Here is a 21,335-nt window from a genome sequence, read left to right on the forward strand (position 1 = left end):
CAAGTGTGTATCTCCCTAAAGACAGAGTAAGGGAAAAAGGACTTCTGGTGCAGGAATGCACCCCATTTACACCATCTCTGTGATGCTCACACTCAGGAGCCAAGCAACAGAATAGCACCTTCCTGTTTCCTCTCTCTTCTCTTGTGATAACACAGCTCTGCCTAGTCTGGGTACCCCTACAGCCTCATTAGAACCAAAAGAGTTGGAATCTACAGCTTGGCAGGATCAGGCCAGTCTCACCACACTGACACTTCTTCAACAAGCCTCCACATCTGTGCCATTAAAACTGAAGCTCTTGCTTGTCTTAGATCTAAGGATTTACACCTAAAGGATTTACAGTGTCTGGATATTCTACTGAGGTATATGAATATAGCCAATAGCTTCTCTAAATCAGACTAAATAAACAGATAATTTCTGCTGACACAAATTTGAAATCAAAGGTCAGGGTATCTTATCATCCTTTTCTGATAAAAACATCAAATTTGCCATTGGTGTTCCCTGACGTTGCAAACTAATTCTATGGGTGCATTTCTGTACTTATGTAAGTGAGGACATTAAAGTAAATAAAAAATTTGGAAGTACTTCAGAGAAAGGTATTTACCAGAATAATGGCTGTTCATTCTCTGTTGAATATGGCTCAAATGAAATCCTACTATTCCCACACCACTATGCAAAACTACAGCTCAAATTTAAAGAAAAAATTAAGCTAGGATGTTCCTAGCTTACCATATAGCAGTACATCATATTTTGGACATTATTTACAGTTCACTACCAGTAATTGAAAACAATCACTGTGTGGATTCATATTACATGTTTCACATACACTGGTCCACACAGAAATTCCTATGTACTGAAGGCATGACTACACGCATCTAAATCTTAAAGGTCCTAAATAGCAATGATTCAAAACACAGAATTTATAATTTTTTTTCCACAGAATTTATATATTTTCACACAGAATTTATATCTATTATTATATTCTATTTTTCTCTTTATTTTTCTATTTCTACTTTTTTTTTAAATTTTGTATGTCCTTATGGCATAGTGGATAACTCCATAAGCAGCAGGGAAAGGTCAGTTTACTGCAGACTGATGTTACAGCTATTGGACCCCCTGTTAGGATCATACAAGACATCAGATAAATGGTCTTTTGCTTAAAAAATTGCACATCACTTTTTCAAACACTAAATCAAATGGTAGAAAAAATGATCATTGAGTAATGATTGATTATGATTATCTCTTGCATAACAGCCTGCATGTTCCAATTCCACTACCTTCATCACAACCACAGAGTTATGCAAGGATGAAGTGCTGGTGTGGGCACAAAACAGAAGATAAAAAAGAGCCATCAGCTGTCATGATTACACTCTAGTTCCTGCATATCCAAATATTCATGGACTTTACTCACCTTGATACTTATTGCTGACAGATATTCCTCCTCAGTTATTGGTTCCTGTATTTAAAAAATGCACACAACTTATTTTAATGCATTTGATGAAAACTAACCTTATGTTAAAAAAACAATCACTCGACACTAAAAAATGAGTTTCTCCTTAAGAAAGGATAATCCCCTAAATAGTCTGGATCTAATATCAACATCCCTTCAATTCCACAGCTTCAGTTACTCAAACTTACTTGATTACACATATCTCCAGAAGTTTATAATAAAATGAGTAGAAAATGTGGGGATTACAGAGCACAGAACACTGCACCAATATTAGTGCAGTTTTGGCAGTTATTTTTCCAGTACTATTGGGAAGTGTTATTATGACTAAATGTAGTAAAATTCATGCTTTCAGCAGTAAAAAGAAAAAAAAAATCTAACACCTAAGGCCATGCTCCACAAAGAGGAGTTTGTGCATGGATTACTGAGCAGGATTGTGGCAGAGCAAAACTCTCGAGACAGCAAGAACAGAAGAAAGGGGGTATTTAAAACAACAGTTCAGTCTTTTCTTCACCCTTTCAAAAGAAGGAAATACATTCCTTTTATTGACTGAAACGCTGTGTGGTTAGATTTGCTTCACTTAAAAGTCCCCACAGATCTGAATGTGGGGTGTACGTCTGCACTAACCACCAAATCACCAGAAGTTTCAGTCATCCAGGATCCTGTGAAGTGAAAGGTCAGCAGATACACTGAACCGAAAGAGATCTGTGAACTTTCCCCTTGGTAAGAAAATGCTAGAGTAATGGAATATTGCAAATAGCTGTGGTTTGGCAAAATCTAAGAGTATGCTGTGCTACACACAAGCCAGTAAGGGAAGTATCCAGTGGAGAGCATGATTTGAAAAATAAGAAGCCATAAGCAAAACAAGTACTTAGCCAGTGTATCTAGTATCTTTGTGCACTGGAAAAAAATCTATTTTACTGACGAAATAATCTGCAGTGAAATCAGGCTTACTTACTAACTGAATGTCTTCTGTACTGCACTAGGTCAGATTTTGACACCTTCCTAGCTTTATGTTGAGTTGTAGGAATGTAGGCATGTAGGAAAAAAAAAGCTACAAGGGCCTTTGTCCAGATCTCTGGCCCGAGCTCCCTGGCAAACATAGAATATACTTAAAGATTACCCCATAGCCTCTCTACCTAAATGTCCAGACTACTGTGGGCTGAATTTTTGCAACCTCTTAGGAAGAAATGAGAATTAGATCTTCCTTGTTTCCTTCTTGTCCTGCTGGTCTTGGCTAACTGGACTTCTTAGAAGGCACCTGGATGTTTTGATAAGTGGTGTCTGATTTTTAAAAGCAAACCTCACTTGCTCTCAAATTAATTTTATCATTTGTTCAGCCTGAAGCTTGTGTTGCTATCTAAACATCATCACTGCACTCTGTTCAATGGGGGGTTGTTTTATAACAGTAATGTGAATTATTTAACACAGTATTTGCTGAGTTACTGTGAGGCAGGTAGCCTCACTCTCCATTTTTAGCGAAAAAACAGGCTCTTCACCACTGCCATATACCCCTAGTATCACGTTTTAAAAACACACTTTTATATACACACTCTAAATTAATGTTTTATCATATACTATCTCATGCAGTTACCTTAGTACTATAGTTTCAAAGTGTAAAAGTACCAAAGTAAGTACTCTGAAACTCGCCCTGCAATTTCAGTACCTTTTCCAAACAAATGAAGCAGTAGAAATAAGTAATGAGGAAAACAGAAAAATAAAGCAGCAAGACAACTGCCTTTACTGCGGCTTTCTTTGTGTGAAATTGGCCGGGTTTTCCCGCAGGGGCCGCGCGACTGGGTCGGGGTTATTTTGGGCTAATAACGCCGCCAGTGCACAATGCCGGTTTCCTTTCGGCGAGAGGACAGGAAATCAATTACAGTTACAGCCCCCGCGTCCCGGGGAGGCTCGGGAGTGCCGGGGCTGACGCGCTGCCCATCCTGCCGGGGCTGCCGCGGGACCCGGGCTCTCTCCGGCGCTGCCACCCCCCGTCACGCTCCCCCCGCGCCGCTGGCGAGGCCGTGGCCGGAGGCGGAGCCTGCTATGCGGGGCAGGCGGAAGGAAAGGGCCGGCCGCAGCCTGGGGCGAGCCGGCGCGCTGCAGGGCCGAGCTCCGCGGACCCGCCGAGCGTCGGGGAATCAACGGTGCGGCCGGAGCCGAGCGCCGGGGAACCCGCAGTGAACCCAGAGCCGAGCGCCGAGGGACCGGTGCTGTTGCCGCCGCCGCTGAGGCCGCGCCCCGAGCGATAGCGGTTGTGGCCGGGGCGGCGGCGCTGAGCGGCCGGGCCGCTGCCGCTGCCGGTGCCGCCCCGCGCGGCGCAGCCAATGGTGGTCGGCGGGGCGGGCTGCGCCGCGCGGGGCTGCGTTGTGCAACGCGCCGCGCTTTGAAGGCACCATCACCCCTGGGAAGCAGCGCTCACTCGGCATCTGTCACGGCGGCGGGCCGGGCCCAGCGCCCCGATGAAGACCCAGCGGGACCGGCCTTCCCAGCGAGCATGAGCCGGCCGCGCTAGGGGCGGCACGTAGCGGTGCCGAGGCGGGCAGGATGGCCCACATGCTGCATGCGGCAGCCCGGCGGGTGCAGTGGAGCAGGGCAGGCGCCGCGAAGAAGGCTGCGTGCCTGCTGGCCGCGGCGTACGGACTCAAAATCCTCTACCCCATCATCCGCGGGCGTGTGAAGCGGGCGAGCGGCAGAGGCGGCGCGCACGATGAGACGGGCCGGGCGGTCCCGCACCGCGCCGGCAGCCGGGGCAGAGCCGCTCCGGCCGTGGACGCGGAATTCTTCAAGCAGCTGCTGGAACTCCGCAAACTGTTCTTCCCCAAGCTGGTGAGTGCTGAGCTGGGCTTACTCTGTCTCCACTCGTTTGCTCTGGTATCCAGGACTTTCCTCTCCATCTATGTGGCCGCCCTCGATGGAAAAATTGTGAAGAGCATTGTGGAGAAAAAGCCCAGGAGCTTTATCTTCAAGTTAATCAAGTGGTTGATGATCGCAATCCCAGCAACTTTCGTGAACAGCACCATCCGGTACCTGGAGTGCAAGCTGGCCCTCGCCTTCCGCACCCGCCTGGTGGATCACGCCTACGAGACCTACTTTGCCAACCAAACCTACTACAAAGTGATCAGCATGGACGGGCGGCTGGCCAACCCCGACCAGTCTCTCACCGAGGACATTATGATGTTCTCACAGTCCGTGGCGCATCTCTACTCCAACCTCACCAAGCCCATCCTGGATGTCGTGCTCACCTCCTACACCCTCATCCGCACAGCACGGTCCCGGGGGGCCAACCCCATCGGGCCCACAGTCCTGGCTGGTCTCGTCGTCTACGCCACGGCCCGAGTGCTCAAAGCCTGCTCGCCCAAGTTCGGCAAACTGGTGGCTGAGGAGGCTCACAAGAAGGGCTACCTGCGCTTCATACATTCGCGCATCATCGCCAACGTGGAAGAGATTGCCTTTTACCGAGGGCACAAGGTAAGGAGGAGAGAAATTGAGAGCACTGGGGTAGCTCCTGCAGTGCTGGAGTGGACCATGCTTCCCCTGATGCCTTTCTTGAGTACTCCAGAAGTATTCAAGTACTTCTTGAGCATTTTGGGTCCTTCTGACATTTAAACTTGTTTACAGCTTGGCACTTCCCATTTCTTAGGAAATACCGTCTCACAAGCAGTGTCTAGGGGGAGCAGATCACAGTTCCCTTGAACTCTGACTGCGTTCTGGTTTTGCAGATGGATCTTATGCTTATATAGAAAACTAATCTACACTGCTGTGTTTTCCCCACCCAGTCCATTCTGATTAACTTTTCCAGACTTCTTTTTTCCAGCCATGGGTGAACCACCATATTTAATTCACAGAAATAGCAACCATGGCACACCAGAAAGTCTAGGGAGAAACTCTGAGAGCACACTACAACCTTTGACACTCTTTCACATAGCCAAGCAAAGATGTAGTCACCAGTCTTAAAATAGCATAAGTACAGTAGTTCTGCAATCACAGTTACATAAACTAGTAGCTTGTTTTAAAGCCACCTTATTAAGGGACTCTTCATATTTTTTACAAGTAAATGTTGGCTGTAATACCTTTCAAACACGATTGGGGAAAAAAGTTGTTTCATGCAAGTGAAAATGAAAGCAAACCAGCCTGCAGTATTACTCTTTCAGTTCAAGCAATGATTATATAACATTATTGGTTTATTTTTGTAGACACAAACGTTCTCAAAAGCTGCCTGTAGTAGTGTTTTAAGTGCAGCTAAATTATACATTTTCTCAATTCCCACATATACGGGCTTGAACTGAATACATATTGACTTGCAACTGTCTTTGACTTGTTAAACCTCCTGGGATAATTCTCTCTTTCCCCAGACTGCTTGCAGAAACAAGCAGCCTTTCAGGAATCAACTCTGCAACTTTAAGTCACTGAAGATAATTGATTCCCAAATGCTTTCCAACATAATTTTCAGTTGCTGTGAAACTCTACAGCTACAACTTTATTAAAAGGACATTAAATCAATCTTATTTTGGTTGTTAGAATGAACTGTTGTGACTGCTATGGTGTTCCTGTATGAATTAGAGATCTTAAATTTAAAAGAGTTGAAAACCTGCCAGTGTTCTGTCGAGGGACAGTGGTGTAAATAAGAACCAGGTCCACTGACTTCCATAAAGCTGTGCACTTTTGCTGTGAGACTGCAGCACAGTGAGTGTGAAGTACCACTTGGCAGTTGTGATTCAGAAGTGACAACTCTGGGTACCCATTATTTCTTCTACACATGAGAACGTATCTTGTACTACATGTCCATCTTTGTTTCATGGTATAAATTATTTCATTATTTTAACCATAGGTAGAATTGAAACAACTGCAAAAAAGCTACAAGGATTTGACAGATCAAATGAATCTCATTTTGTCCAAACGTTTATGGTACATCATGATAGAGCAGTTCCTGATGAAGTATGTCTGGAGTAGCTGTGGTATGATCATGGTCGCTGTGCCCATCATCACCGCAACGGGATTTGCAGATGGTGGTAATAACATCTCTTTTAACATCTGATTTCTAAATGTTTCTTTAAAGTTATGTCCTCAAAAGACTGTAGTTCCCTTGAGTGCTGTTCACATTGGTTTATTTTTCACAGACTTTCTTACAACATCTGTGTCTTACGTATAACTTGCAGGCATAGCAAGTCAGCTGAGCAAATGATCCTAATTGGAGTGTGTGATAAATAATATTAAGTCAGGACTTAGAGAATCCTGTTATCACCGAGATTGTAATGATTATTGCAGTCTACCTTTTCATTAGTCGCTGTTGGAATGGCAAGCTGATTTTTACAGTATCTCCCTTTGCAAAATGATACTATGAACTTTAATAGAGTGCTTATCTTCTCCTTCCATAAACCAGTGTAATTACAAATAATTATAGGTAATTTTTCTCTTATTGTTGACCTGTTGGAAACCGTTCATTTTCCCTGACTCCCTGGGAGAAGAGAAGGTAAAATTCAGATTACAGGCTAGGATGGTGTCATTTTTGACATGCTATCACAATTTTCCTGGAAGTGAAATGAGACTCAGATAGCGTTGTTACTGCAGACACCATTAAAAACAAAAAAAAAGAGAAAACGAGAGAGCAAAAAGAAATGTATTGGTTAATTTAGTTTAACAGGCTTCCTCATGCACAACTAGAACTTAATATATTTATGAATTTCATAGGATTCCTAGAACATGAATCCTACAAAGTCTTCAGAAGGATCAGTTCTAAGTTGTGTGCTTTGAATTAGGAATGAGTGAATTCTTTTCTGTGCAGTGATTCTGTTTCTTTCATGGAAGTTATGTTCCAGATGAGGATTGTCCAAGTGGACAAGCTTGGTGTGAGCTGTGGTATGGCTTTGTGCAGTGCCCACGTGGTTTAGCTGTCTCATTGAAAAGTTGTGCCAGAGCAGGGCTGTGTGCTCAGCTCCCTGAGCTGCTGCCCATCACGTGCCTTAGCAGGGCACTACAGCAGCACCCTGGCTGGCATCCTGGGAACAGCTTCAAATATATCAGAATGTCTTGTTCCAAACTGAAGAGGCTGTACAAAGGCATTTCACCTCACAGTGAAGGTTATCAGCACAACAGAAAAAGTGATAAGGGGGTTTCTGCTAAGATGGGAGTGAGTACAATCAAGAAAAGGAGCATTTAACCACATGTTGTAAATATCTCCTTGGTATTAGAGCATGAATAAAAAAGGACTTGTACTCATGCTAAACTAAATAACATTCCTGTTACTCATGTTTGTTCTTTTGTTAAATACATTTCAAATGTGGGAGAGAACAAAGATGCAGCAGTGGCTCACATTGTAAAGCAGAATTATGTTTACTACCAGCATCCTAAACTATTAAAACATGGGGTTTATTATTGAGTCCTGAGGCTTACCATAATGGTGGTTCACAGACATAATACTGCCAGCACTGTCAACACCAGTGTGAGGTACTGCAGGTATTCAAAAAATCAAGCACACCTGAAATTACCATGACCTGCTTGGGATAACAGTGCAGATCACACAACAAGTTTGTTAACATCTGAAGGAAGTAGATTTTTTGTGTTAGGATAAATCAAAAGAGTCAGGGAAATGTACAAAACTGGTACCATGGTGAGACTTGAGACTACTGGTGTAAAGCCAAAAATTCTGTACACTTCTTCAGGGAAGAGAAAGAAAAAGTAAAACAATAATTCTTCAGTCATAAGAAAAAAGAACAGCGACAGTATCTGTGAACAGTAAGAAGAACAGTATCTTTGACAGTGATATTTCTGACTGAAATTTTAAAATTGTGTTATATTTTTCAGTGAAGAATTTAGGTGGCAAAGATAAGATTTCTCTTTGATAACATTTCTTATTCTTTTTGTATTAAACAATTCACATTCCAAATGTGTCTCAGTTTATGGAGAGTAACTATTTTTTGAAGCAGGACTTTGATTTCTCTAGACACAGGGAATATTTATTTTTGTTTATAAAATAAGTGTGACTATCAATTAAACAAAGGAAAAGGAAAATGGAAATGTTAGGTTCTGTATGAAACAGAGACAGTCTGTTAAAATGTGACATTTGCTAACCCAGGAGGCCAGCCATATGAAAAATGTTTTGGACAAAAAGTTCAAGAAAAATTATATTGGTGGGTTATATAATAGAAGAGTTTTTCTTTTGGGCCTGTGAAATGCTCATAAATTCTGTATAATTTCAGTTTTTTAAATATGCCTTATCTGACTGATGCAGTGGCTTGTAGAGATCCTTAAACTCTTGCTAGATGAGCTGGCCTGGGTGCTGGAAGCAGCCATCAGTAAATATTGCATTTACACAAAGGAGGAATGCTGCATTACTGCAGTTAAACCATACCTGATTCCTAGATGGTTTAATTGTGGTGGTTCTATATAGCATAGGCTGCATGTGCTATAATCCCAAGATCAGCAAAAATTGGCTGTGTCAGAAGTAAACAAATTTCAAATCCTCTTTTACTAATGAATTTACTGAATTCTCCCTATTCACTAAATGTATTCTTCTTGGAGTGGAAATAACTTTTTGAAGTGAGAGACATATTAGTAAGAATTTTGTAATGTCTTCTTTTCAAGAGCTGTTCTATATATTTTTTTAAAAGCATGTCTCTCATTGTGTCTAAGCAAGTGGCATACAACAACAGTGTGTTGATGTAGAGCTGAAGTGAGAAAACATCATAATTAAACCCAGGAAAAATAACATAGATGTTCTCTGTGTATATATATATATACACACATGCACATTTATATGAAAAGTTATGATGTAGCAATTTTTAAAGTTTTTCATTAATTATTTCAGTGAAATACAGTGAAACAATTATTTCAACACTGAAATACACTGTTTAATTATTATTATATTAAATAATTATTCCAGTGTATTTCACTGTAATAGTAATTAGCTAATAATAAATAATTAATATATAATTCATAATATATTAATATATAATTAAATAATTGTATATTAAATTATTCCAGTGTATTTTACTGTAATACAGTGTATTTCAGTGATCTAGTTATGTAGGAATCATTTATGGATGTGTAAATGAAAACAGAATAACATTTAGATTTAACTTAATAAAGACAGGAAGATACATCTGGCTTTGGTACTGCCTGTAGATTCTCAGACACCAGATTTCTAGAATCTGATTTGTCAGGGAAATGAGAGTAAGAAAATGCTGTTTGCTCTACTCTTGCATTGCTTGACTTAGCCCATGAAATTTATGGTTGCATTACACCTGCAAGGAATTCCTCCCAGATTTTCTTGATCATGAGCACTGTGGAAACATGGGTAGCAATTGCTGGTACAGGAGTTGCCACAGTGGATCCACCTGTTACCCTGCCTAGCATGATTCTTAGCATCAGCTTAGTTTAAAAAAGAAGCTTAAGAAAACTTCACAAACTTAGGAAAAAAGTAATATCCTGATCCCATTCTGCAAAAAATTTAAGCAATTTATAGAGATACATATCAAGTTATGTGATGCAGAAAACCCTTTAGATCTTTCATTGTAAATCTTTTTTGTGGAAATGTTTTAAAAGTGGTTTGCTACACCACTGGTTTACTACACCAGTGATTTGTAGTTGCAGTTATAAACACTGAAACAGCGTTTAGCCTCAGAATAGTCAGGCACTTCTTTTTAAATCTTGTTTCCTTCAGGAAACAAACCTTGCAACTTAAATTTATAGGGCCCATGGTTGCAAAATAATGTATGTAAATATGTGAAATATACTTACTTTTCACATGTCTTCTATAATCCTGCTGTTTTCTCCTTGCCTAATGCTGCTGGACATTCTTATGAGACAAGTCCTTTCTTTGGAGCAAGAATATTCTTGTTAACAGGATGCAGTGTCATACATAAAGCCCCACAACTTTGTTCTGGGATCAGATGAAGAGAGAAACTTCATTGTGAGGGAGAGTTATCCTATCGAAACCTTGCCTTTGATACCATGATAGTTTATTGCTTTCTTACAGAAATATAATAGTGTTGCCAGATTTACACAAATGTGAATGGTTCCTTCTACATGCAGTCAGTAAATAAGTAAGGTTGAAAATTAATAATCACAAAAATGTTAAAAATTATGTTCAAAATTTGTTTCAGATAATTGCTTAGGTTTCACTTTTTTCATATTTTGAAAAATTTATGTTGTAGGATGATATATTAAAAGGACAATGATCCAAGTGGATAAATAGATAAAATAACAGGAGTTTTGCCTAACAAGATGAATTCCATATGCTCCCACTTACTCTTTTTGACCAAGCTATGCTAGTTACATTCAGTAGTTCCTTTTGAAAGCTTGTCTTCATAGAGGTAACTTTTCTTAAAAAAAGAAAAAGCCTGCTCTATAATAGCTCACATTGCAATAATAATTTACTTTGTAGAGATAATGATCAGCAGAATATTTTAACAAATTTTTTCTTTTTTTGCATTCAGAATTGGAAGATGGGCAGAAGCAGGCAATGGTTAGTGAAAGAACAGAAGCTTTTACTACATCACGAAACTTGCTGATCTCTGGAGCAGATGCTATTGAAAGGATTATGTCTTCATACAAAGAGGTACTGTACATCCTGCATTGCATGAAACAGAAGAGGAAGAAATGAAAAACAATATACATTTCATATAAAATATTTTTTAAAAGTAGTGCAGTTTTTAAAGGACAATTCTATTGCAACTAAATCCATGGAGATATTTCAGCTGGTAGTTTGATCTTTAGGGTTAAGTTCACATAGAGTCTAAAGTGCACAGTTGCCTGTATGGTGCAATGTGTAGATGTCATTTTTAATACTTGTGTTCAGGTGTCATCAGAGAGTAATAGATGTTCCTGGAATGTCAGTGATAAAGGTTCAAATTCCTCTTCTGTTTGGAGCACAGAATTTGGGCTGTCTGCCTTCAGTGTACTGGGACTCTTCTGTTGGAACTGTCACAAAAGCATATAATAGTTTAATTGTAAGAGTCTTTAAAGGTCTTCTAGTCCAACTTCCCCCATGCCTTGAGCAGGAACATCTTTGACTATTATTGGATTGCTCAGAGTCCCATGCAGCCTGACCTTGAATGTTTCCAGAGATGGGGTATCTCCCCCTCACTGGGAAACCTGTTTCTGTATGAAAAACAAGGAGAATTGAATACTTATTTCTGGGTCACTTAAACTGTAAGGTTATTTTCAGTATCTTGTGAACCTGTTAAATTGTAAGTAATTTTTCAAAATAGAGAAATTTTAGCAGGAAAAAGTTCACTTTGGGAGTACAAGTATTCTAGAAGTACAGAATGTTAATCCAGAAGATCAGAGATGTTGTTTCAGGTCTTTACCCAAATTCCAGTAGAGCTATGCTTTAATCTGTTGTCTCTCCTGTGGATTTCTTTAAATGCCAGTTGTTAAGCCAAAGAAAAGTGAGTCAGAAATTAATCTCAGCATTTCCTTCTGAATGTTTGTTCTTCATGTTTGAATTGGTGTTTGCTCATCCCTTTGGTGGGAACCCCTTTTCCCAGTGCAGTGTGAGGAGGAATGCATTAGCTGGGCAGCTAATCAAAGACTATGGATTCTGTTATTTGGAATCCAGCCATAACAGCCACAGCTTTGTAAATTGTCAGAGGAGGGGTGGTTTGGCACCTTCAGATACAGACTTTGACAAAGCCAGTGTCTGTGCTGTTCTCAGAAGTCCTTCTAGTGGGTTGTGATTTTTATCCTGTTCTCTTTTAGCTGTTCCGTGCTTGATATCTGCTGTCAAGATACTGCCAGATAATCATACACTGATGTTATATGTGTTTTATTTTCAGAATTTGAGTCATTTATATAATGTACACGAATTTTTTTTTTTGGCAAAAAAGTACCCAAAAATAGTAGAGGAAGAACTGAACAAACTCACTTTGTCTATAACGTGGTAAGATGCTAATCCAGACAGCATGAGACAAAAGAGCAGTTCTGTGAATTTCCATCTTAATTTTACATTTATGCTTCTCTTCAAAAGACACTGCAGTACTTCAACCACATTGTCATTCCCATTGTGTGATTCAGGCAGTTTCCAAAGCACAGTGTACTTGAACCCATGTCAAGTGGTAGTGCATTTCCAGTTCTTGCCCACCTCCTTCCCCAGGGCAGCCTCCTTCAAGTCAGTGTAATTCACTGTGCAAATGAGATGGGCTCAACTTTTCTTTATAGTCAATAGTTTAGGTGGTGGTATTTGGTGTTTGAACAAAATGAGGTTTTACAATCATGGTATAGAAGCTTACTGCATGTTATGGTTCTCCTGGGGCACAGCTGGTAGGAGTTTCATTTATCAGGTGCAGGATTCTCTCCATCATCCTGGTGAAATGATGGCCATGTGGCCAGAGGTAGCACTCATTTCTGAATCTGGCACAAATAGTGAAACTTACAGGAGAATTATGGAACTATTTCCAGTTATTTCAAATAATCTTGGAATTACGTACATGATAGTGGGTGAACCTCAGTCATGGGGTGTGTGTATTTAACCACAGCAAGCCAAGAATTTTATAATCTTGATTTAATTTTCTTGTCCTCTCTGCATTTTGTATAAAAATGTATCCTTTTAAAACCATCTAATAATACATTTAAAACAAAAGGCTTTGGCTTAATTCTTTACTACCAGAAGATGGAGGCAGTTCTTTGGGAGCTCTTACATATCCCATAAATATGAAGTTACAAGGTCCAGAGATCTATTGTGTTTCTGTGTTCACCAGGTGAAAATTGTGACAAAGGACCAAAAAAAACAAAAGAAGAAAAAAAGCCCTTTTATGGGACGTCACCATCTTAAAAATGCCCAGTTCTGTTCTAAGGTGTCAGATTTAGCATGCAGTTGATAGAAGACTCATTTCTGGTTTGTACTGTATTTTAGGTTAGGGTGCCCTGATGCTGTCTCTTTTGCACAGAAAAGCACTCTTGTCCCACAGGAGATTTCAGGAATACAAGCAAGTAAACATTAGCAATTATAGATGCCATTTTTTCCCACTTCTGTGGACTTCTATTTTTTCTGGAAAATGCAGAAATTTTGGTTTTTTCTTGTGTACCGTCCTCTTTGTTTTCAGATATGTTAGTAGCTGTTCTCTGTTCATTGAAGACTACAGAGATGAGCAGTCTCTACAGCCTCTTCATTTATTGGAGTTATCATGGCTTACATGGCTTAGCTCAGCTGTCCTGTCTGCTGATGGGTAGGAGCTACAGGTGGCATATGAGTTAGCACAGCATTTCAGGGAATGGAAATCAATGGGTGATGATCAGCATTGTTGTTCATGCTGATCTTTGGCCAAACATTTCATTTGTAGAATTTGTGAAGCAAACTGAAACGAGGTGTTTGTTGTTTCTCAGGTCACTGAGCTCGCAGGCTACACCGCCCGTGTCTACAACATGTTTGCGGTCTTTGACGAGGTGAGGAGAGGCATCTACAAAAGAACTGCTGTTATTCAAGGGTCTGTAAACAACAGCAGGAGTGAAGATAAGGCAGAGTTACACATTGATGGGCCCTTAGAAATCAAAGGTAATTAATTCATATTTGTATGAATTTCCCAGGGGTGGTGGGGGAGGCATGGAGCAGTGGGACAGGAGGTGAACAGAGGTTCTTTTCTGTAGCTAATCAGCCTCGCAGCCTTAATGCCCCAGAGATCATGTTGCTTTTCATTTTAACCCCCCGCTTCCTTATAACTCTGTCCTTATGGTGTGCTTTTCTAATACACAAAATAGCTCAAATGTTTTCTGTAAAAACTTTCAATGAAAAGGCATTTCAGCTATACTATTATATGTGATGGTGATGGTAGTATTCTTACACTGACAGTGCCTGTTTTCCTCAGACCATTCATTTTTTTCCAGGAAGCTGAGACTAACATTTTCATTTTCAGCCATCACATTATTTTGTGTGAAGTAGGAGGAGAAAAGACAGATTGGTTCTGTATTTTTTCCCAAAAATACTATGTTTTCCATGATTAAAGATCAGCCTGTGCTCATTCTTTCATAATTTAATGGGAATCTTCAACTGCAAATGATAACTTTACCCTTCTCCTCACCTCCCAAATGATCTGATTATTCATACTTTCTCCCTCCTGACCCCATCCTCTGTCTTCTGGTGCCACTGTCTTTCTGTCTCCACACTCCTTGGAGCATTTTCTGTGTACATCCATTCCTTATTGTGCCACCTCTCTCTGCCTCTTGCATCCAGCTTCTCTCTGAGGCACTCAAAGGCAGCTTTTGCAATGGGTTGTTCCTCATTTTCCCAACATAGCATTTCTGCTACTGCCCTCTGTGGTGTTGAAAAGCCTTGTTCTCTTCCTTTAGCTTTTGAAAAGTTAAGCCTCAGTAGAGTTATAGGCCCCAAAGGGCTCTTTGTGAAATAACTTCTTGCAGCGATTTCAGCAGTGCTGCCCTTCAGCTCATATTTCTCAAAGGTTCTCTGACAAGGTTCATTATAACCAAGTGTGATGCAGCATGGTGGATAGGTATGGAAATAGCTGATGTCTTAATCTTATAGATCTTGGTAGTGCTTGGCTGATGTTTAAATAAATCACATTTTATAACTGTTGCATGTTGTCATGTACATGAGAAAAGATTTGTAGTTCCTGGAGCAATGAAGTAATCTGGGGTCTCTTTTAGATAACTGTGTTTAAAACCAAAACCAAATACAGGTGAGATATGCAAGTGTGCTCTTCATGTTCCCTTTAGGTCTGCTATGTCTAAACCCACTCCTCTTTTCTCTGCAACCTTTTCCCAAGATTTCATTCCCCTACAGTCACTTTTCATCCAGTCTGAATTCCTCCTTAGCCATGGTGACAAGCATTTGCTCTTGTGTAGTTGTAGCTCTCAGAGGCAGCTAGCCAAGACCAAGCATTGTGCACAAGGATTTAAGAAGAATTTCGTCCAGATGAATCTAGGCCACAGGCTTCACATTTTTTATGACGAGTGCTGTTGTAATACTGGTTTTCCTCCTTTCTTTTGGTTGCAATGTTTCAGAAATCCCTGAAGAGTGGATTACGTGTGGATAAAAGTGCACGTGCTCACATGCCTGTGTGTGCCTGCATTGTTAGAGGAGAAAAATCTTAATATTCTGCTTCCCCAATGGCTCTTTCAGCACATAATACTTATTGCCTTTTCAATCATCCAGTATAAGTCTTTGTAACTAAGCAGTGTCTGTTTTGCGCCTTGCATTTACTGTTGCCAGTAAGTGTGAAAATATGACAATAATAATAATAATATTTTACAGATAATAATATTGCCTTATAGCGTATTTAATAATTCAGAATTTTAAAAACTAAACAGAACTTTGTACATCTTGTACAAATACTGTCAAATTGTGTTTCTGATTGCACATAAATATACTTTAAAAGCATATTAAAGTTACAATCAAATGCTGTGAAATTAGGATCAGGAAATAAGAATTAAGTTTACTTAATTCTTACTAGCTGACTATATTTTATCATAGATTTTTTTTAATTACAGAGTCTCCACTGTTTCAAAGTAATTTCTTTCTACAGAAAAAACACTTTTTCCCCATATACTCTCATGCTTTTGTAAGTAAAATACTTTTATGAAAAAAGAACACTTGAACTAAAACATGGCATAAAAATTTCTGCCCAGGTTGTTATGGTTTGCCAAGTTGAAATCAATTGAAGAAAGAGCCTCTAAAGGTAGAATGTAACACTAAGCTTAAGTGAAGAAAATGCTAGCAGAGTCTTCTATAATTAACTAACTTTGTTACATTTTTCTTTGTTCAGATTAGTTTATGTTACAAATAAACAGCTTTCTAATACAACAAGAAATGTCTTTCCTTTACATCTTGTCTGTTAAGGTAATTGCTAATATTTTTCTAGGAATCCAGCTGTTTGGGTTCTGTTGGTAAGACCATTAGCAGCTGTCTGAGAAGTTAGTTTCATTCTTTTACTCTTTCTAGGGCAGTTAATATCAAAGTCCTTGTATTACAGAGTATCCAAATGTCCAATAGAGATGGTATGTTTAGTTTGCCAGAAATCCAAATGCCAAGTCTGTCTACCTGACTGAAATGTTTTATGAGTTTCTGCAAATACTTACAAGACACGTTTACAGTGTCTGTGGCATCAAAAAGAGATGGAAACAAGCCATTAAATGTTTTCTCCTTTGCTCTTGTTGCTGGAGGAGACTGAAAGGTGCTCCAACTTTCAGAGCTGGTAGTGATTCCTAATTAAATCCTCAAAGAAGGTTAACTGGTTTGCCTGTGGCTAAGGCTGTCCTTGAACTTTTTACTGCTTGATATTAAACAGCTGTTTAAAGCAGAATACAGAAAATACAAGTAGAATTTGAATGAACACTTCTTTATAGTTCATCACATATTTATGATGCCTAATGTGCATTGTGTTTAGGATCAAATCTGGGTTTCATTGCACATTCTTGGCTGCTGTTGACAGTGTCTTTTGGACTAGCTAAGATTTATTGTCCAGATTTTCCAATAGGAGAACCTGAAGCACATAAAAGAGCTGTCTCAAATACCAGTCCTTGCTTGAAAATATACTCAGTTGTGCACAGAGGCTGTCACAAGTGATTGCTTAATGGAGGGTTTCACAAACTCTAATTTTTGGGTTTTTTTCTTCCTAGGGAAAGTAATTGATGTTGATCAAGGAATTATTTGTGAAAATGTTCCTATAATTACTCCGAACGGCGATGTGGTGGTTTCCAGACTAAACTTCAAAGTAAGATGATATGCAAGAATCTTCTGATTGTTGCCATCACATTAACATAAACAGCACAGAATTCATATACCTTATGTTAAGTACTTGGAGGAGCATATGGATAAAAGGGGAAGTCCAGAAAGGTAGGCATAGTAGCTCAATGGAGGCAGACATGCGGAGTTTTTCCTGCTCAGAGAAAGAACAGGGAGGATTTCTGTTGCTGTTGCCAGGTGAAAAACTGACCTGAGATTTTTCAAAGGTGTATATGAGAGTATGCATCCACCTTTAGTTAAATTCAGTTCAATTGGGGTGCTTTCCTCACAAAGGCTCCTTTAAAAGTCTGAGGCCACAGCAACAGTGAAAAAATGAAACCTGTAGTTTTTCCTGATCACCACAAAGAGCAGTACTGACTAATAGCTGACAGCATAGTTCATTCCCCACTCCAGTTGGGAAGCATTTATTCAGCAGAAACTTGTATTGCTTTTAAAAACCTGTTCCAGACACCTCTTGGTACCTGCTCACCATTTTAATGAGTGACCTTTCCAGAATGTATCCTGATCTGATGTTCCAGTGCAGATGCTGTTCTTTTTAAAAAGAGTTGAAGTTATCTGAAATAAATTTAACAATTCCAGCACATCTTTTGATTTAGCTAAAGCAGGATTTTCCTTTTCCTCTGAATTAGAAACTAGGAGGAAATGGTCCTAGCTATGGCAAAACTTGCAACAATTTCAGTGTAGGAATTTCAGAATTGTAAAATTACAACCTTATGATCAAGCAGACATTTCTGTTTATTCGTCTCAAGAGACAGAAACAAAGAAAATACAGAAGTCAGTATATTTCTGTAAAACACAGATAATTACATTGTAATTATGCATGAAGATGCACTCATATACACAGGGTAATAGTCAAATGAGTAAAAAATATCACTTGTCATCATAGCCAAGTTAACAGAGACAATTAAGTGGGAAATGGCAATGTGAAATAAATTTTCCAAATCACTTGACTGACCTCCTATACTTGCAGTTAATATCACAGATAGGCACAACACTGTTTGAAGCACTGTTGACACCTTTGGACCCAATCTGCATTAGAAGAATTGATTCTGACTGTGATGTGTTGATGCTGTAATGTAATCATATCACATATTACAGTACATGTACATAATAATATATTACTATAAATATTACTGCCATATACTACTGTAAACATTAATTTATAGAGATACTCTGATATAAAGGAGATTATTTTCATTATATTAGCCCACATATTTTATCTAGTGCTACTGCTTCCAGAATACATGCAGCTAATCAATGAAATTGGTTGATAATTTTATATAAAGGCTTATGTAACCCCTCTTAGGGGTCTTGGAATCTCTTGTGCTGCATACACTGTGTAGTAATATCTTTGCATTTTCATCCCCTTTGCAGGTCGAGGAGGGGATGAATCTTTTAATCACTGGACCCAATGGCTGTGGAAAGAGTTCTCTCTTCAGAATTTTAAGTGGTTTGTGGCCTGTGTATGAAGGAGTTCTCTACAAGCCCCCTCCACAACACATGTTTTATATACCACAAAGGTATGTGTCTTGCTGAAGGTGGTGCCTCTTGCCTGGTTACATGAATTTTGACCCTTCTTCTCATATTTCTAATCTGTGATGTGTACATCCAAGTTAAAAGGTGGTAAGCACAACCTCAGGTGTGTGAAGTGTGTTTATAAGAGATCTTTTCTCATTGGTGATGCAGCATCATTAGTCATTGGAAAGGGCTCGCATACACTTGTGTTGGATCCTGTGTTCCTCAAATGGCTGAAGTCCTGGATAATTGGGATTGTGGGAACAGACTGGAGTCTGAAAGAAATTTGAAATAGACCTAGTGTATCTCAAATCTGATTTCTTTTAAAACCAAGGATCAAAACAAGTGAGAGTGGTTTGATTGTTAAGTGTCAAAGTACCAAAACTTAACTTTGACACTGCAAGACCACAGTCCAATCCAACAGTAACTGCAGGTTGCCTTTTTAATAATATGTGCTCATTTCACTAATGGAAGCTTGGCTGTGTTGTCCTTTCTTTGTACCCTGACATGCTGTTGGACTCTCAGTATATACTCTTATGCAATTGGTTCTAGAATATCTCCTTAGAGACCTCTAACTATGTTGTTTGCAAAAGCAAAGTCAAACACTGAATCTTTACTTCCTGTAGTTCATTTCTTCCCATGGGCAAAAGAACTATTTGTGATAACAATTTGTAGCCTTGTTTGAAAAGTACAAGATATTAAGATGAATGGAATATACTGAACTAATCAGTAGATTTTCCTTGCTGCAGGTGAAGCTAGCAAAGAACACTGCTCTATGATTCTTTTCAAATATCTGCTCTATGATTCTTTTCAAATAATTTATTGCTAGGCATTGTCATTTTCCTGATTCACTCAAGACTTTTATTCAGGAGTTTGGAGCAAAATACTTTATTAAATGTTTTTCAAAACATTATTTCAGAGCACCCATTGTGCAGAACATTCTTAAGACTGGTTTACTCAGTATAAAAGCCAATCTGAGTTTTTTTCTTGAAGAAAATGTTGAGTTTCAGCCACTTCCTTCCTCTGTGTGATCCCAGCCCCTATTCAGGTCAACGTCTGTGGCTGGCTTGCTTACAGCCCTTTACTTACATTCCCCTTATCCTGTGAAAGCAAACAGACTCCTGTTGCATTCAGGCAAATTTGCCAAGGTGCTGGTTCAGGGGATTGCATCACATCTGCTGGGATTTCATTCCATAAATGTGTTTCTTGTTAGCTGCTTCCCCTAACTTTGCAGCGCTGGAAGAGTGTCCGGCAGATGTCTTCTATGAAACATTTCAAAAAGTTTTAATCAGAATTCCCCCAATGTCTTTGCAGCCCTCTGTGACCAAAGCTGTAGGACTGGGGATGTGCAGTGTAGGGATTGGCATATGCAGTCCATCCTAGTAGGATCTGCCACAGGAATGGTGTCCTTGCAGCACCCAAGGGACCCTGCCTTAGCTCAGCCCTGTGCCTCTCTGTGAGCTCTGTGCTTCCCTTCCCCAGGGACAGACAGTGTCTGGGTAAATGGGCCAACAAGGAGTGACAGAGAGAGCTCTTCTGCAAAAGTGCTACACCTTGACTGTGGCTGAGGATTCTGAAGTGTACTCTGGAGGACAATTCAGCTGTGTCAGAGTGTGTTTTGTACAGTCAGAAGTGTGGTCTGTCACTCATAAGTGCCTCGTATTTGGACAGGGACTGAGACTGAACCTTGTAGGGATTTCTGGGTGAATGTGGCTGAAGGGGTTGATAAAGGACAGCAGTTTGCTTGGCTGTCCTTGAGGATCTCAAATTTGTTTTTTGCCCAGTGTATTTGTTCTTTGGGCATACAGAGTCTTCAATGAATATCTGAGATATTAAGAATTTCTTAAGTTGAAGTTTATACATTTCAGGACAAGATTGCACAGATCTGCTGGAGTTTTAGGGCTTTTGTGTGCATTGCCTTACATGGTCCAGGCTTTTCTCTTTTTTTTGCCCTAACCTACCTGTCAGTGTTTTAATAGTTCTTTTATTTATGGCCTAAATACATCACACATTCACTTGGGTTTTTTGTCTGTCCCTGGCTCTAGTATACATTTAAAATTTGTGTACTGGTTTGTAAACTGTCACCAAATTAAAGAGGTTTGTTTTGTAAGGTCCTGCTGGTGCAACCATTTTACGTATTAATTATGTGCAAATTGCTGCTTTATCAGGATTACCTTCTGTTTATCTTTGTTAGGCACAATTCTGTGAATTCTAGACTGAAGAACAGAGTGCCCTGCCTACATTTCATCATGTTTGTATTTCATCATAACCTTAGGGAAAATTGTTCCTGTCAGTCTGGAAAGTGTTCTGGAAAACGTTTCAAACTGACAGGATCTGGGAGGTGGCAGGATAGCATCAGCCTGGCACCAGCCTACCTCACTGTTGTGTTTGCTGGGTAGCTGAAACTGGGGTGCAGCAGAAAGCTCTTGAATGGGTGGATGTCCATCAGAGCAGCAAGTTAGGATGACATCCCTGTGTTTGTGTGTATACATTACATCTCTGGTCTAAGAGCTTTCCATTAGTGCACACCATTGAAGCATTGGCATTCCTGTGGCTGAGTTTAATTCTGCATCAGCCCATTCTGATTCAAGTGTGTGAAACCTCATCTGCACACATGAATGGTGGAGAATACAGTGACTGCTGAGTAACAAATACTCCTCAGTAAATAGTAGCTCACTGAAA

At 39.8% G+C, this 21,335-nt stretch overlaps 1 protein-coding gene across 2 annotated transcripts in view; it reads left to right on the top strand.

Annotated features, from left to right (window-relative positions):
- Positions 1-3,692: 3,692 nt before the first annotated feature.
- ABCD2 (ATP binding cassette subfamily D member 2) overlaps positions 3,693-21,335 on the top strand; it is a 42,579-nt gene continuing 24,936 nt past the window's right edge. Inside the window, exons 1-6 of one of the 2 annotated variants that reach the window (XM_059471612.1) lie at positions 3,693-4,912; positions 6,273-6,450; positions 10,879-11,000; positions 13,766-13,934; positions 17,012-17,106; positions 18,513-18,658. In XM_059471612.1, coding sequence (XP_059327595.1) covers positions 3,989-4,912; positions 6,273-6,450; positions 10,879-11,000; positions 13,766-13,934; positions 17,012-17,106; positions 18,513-18,658 — 1,634 coding nt within the window. In that variant the 5' untranslated portion in view covers positions 3,693-3,988. Of the gene's footprint in view, positions 4,913-6,272; positions 6,454-10,878; positions 11,001-13,765; positions 13,935-17,011; positions 17,107-18,512; positions 18,659-21,335 lie in introns of both variants that reach the window. The other variant, XM_059471611.1, reaches the window with a different exon arrangement.

This window comes from Ammospiza nelsoni, chromosome 5 (genome assembly GCF_027579445.1).
Source record: "Ammospiza nelsoni isolate bAmmNel1 chromosome 5, bAmmNel1.pri, whole genome shotgun sequence".
NCBI lineage: Eukaryota > Metazoa > Chordata > Aves > Passeriformes > Passerellidae > Ammospiza > Ammospiza nelsoni.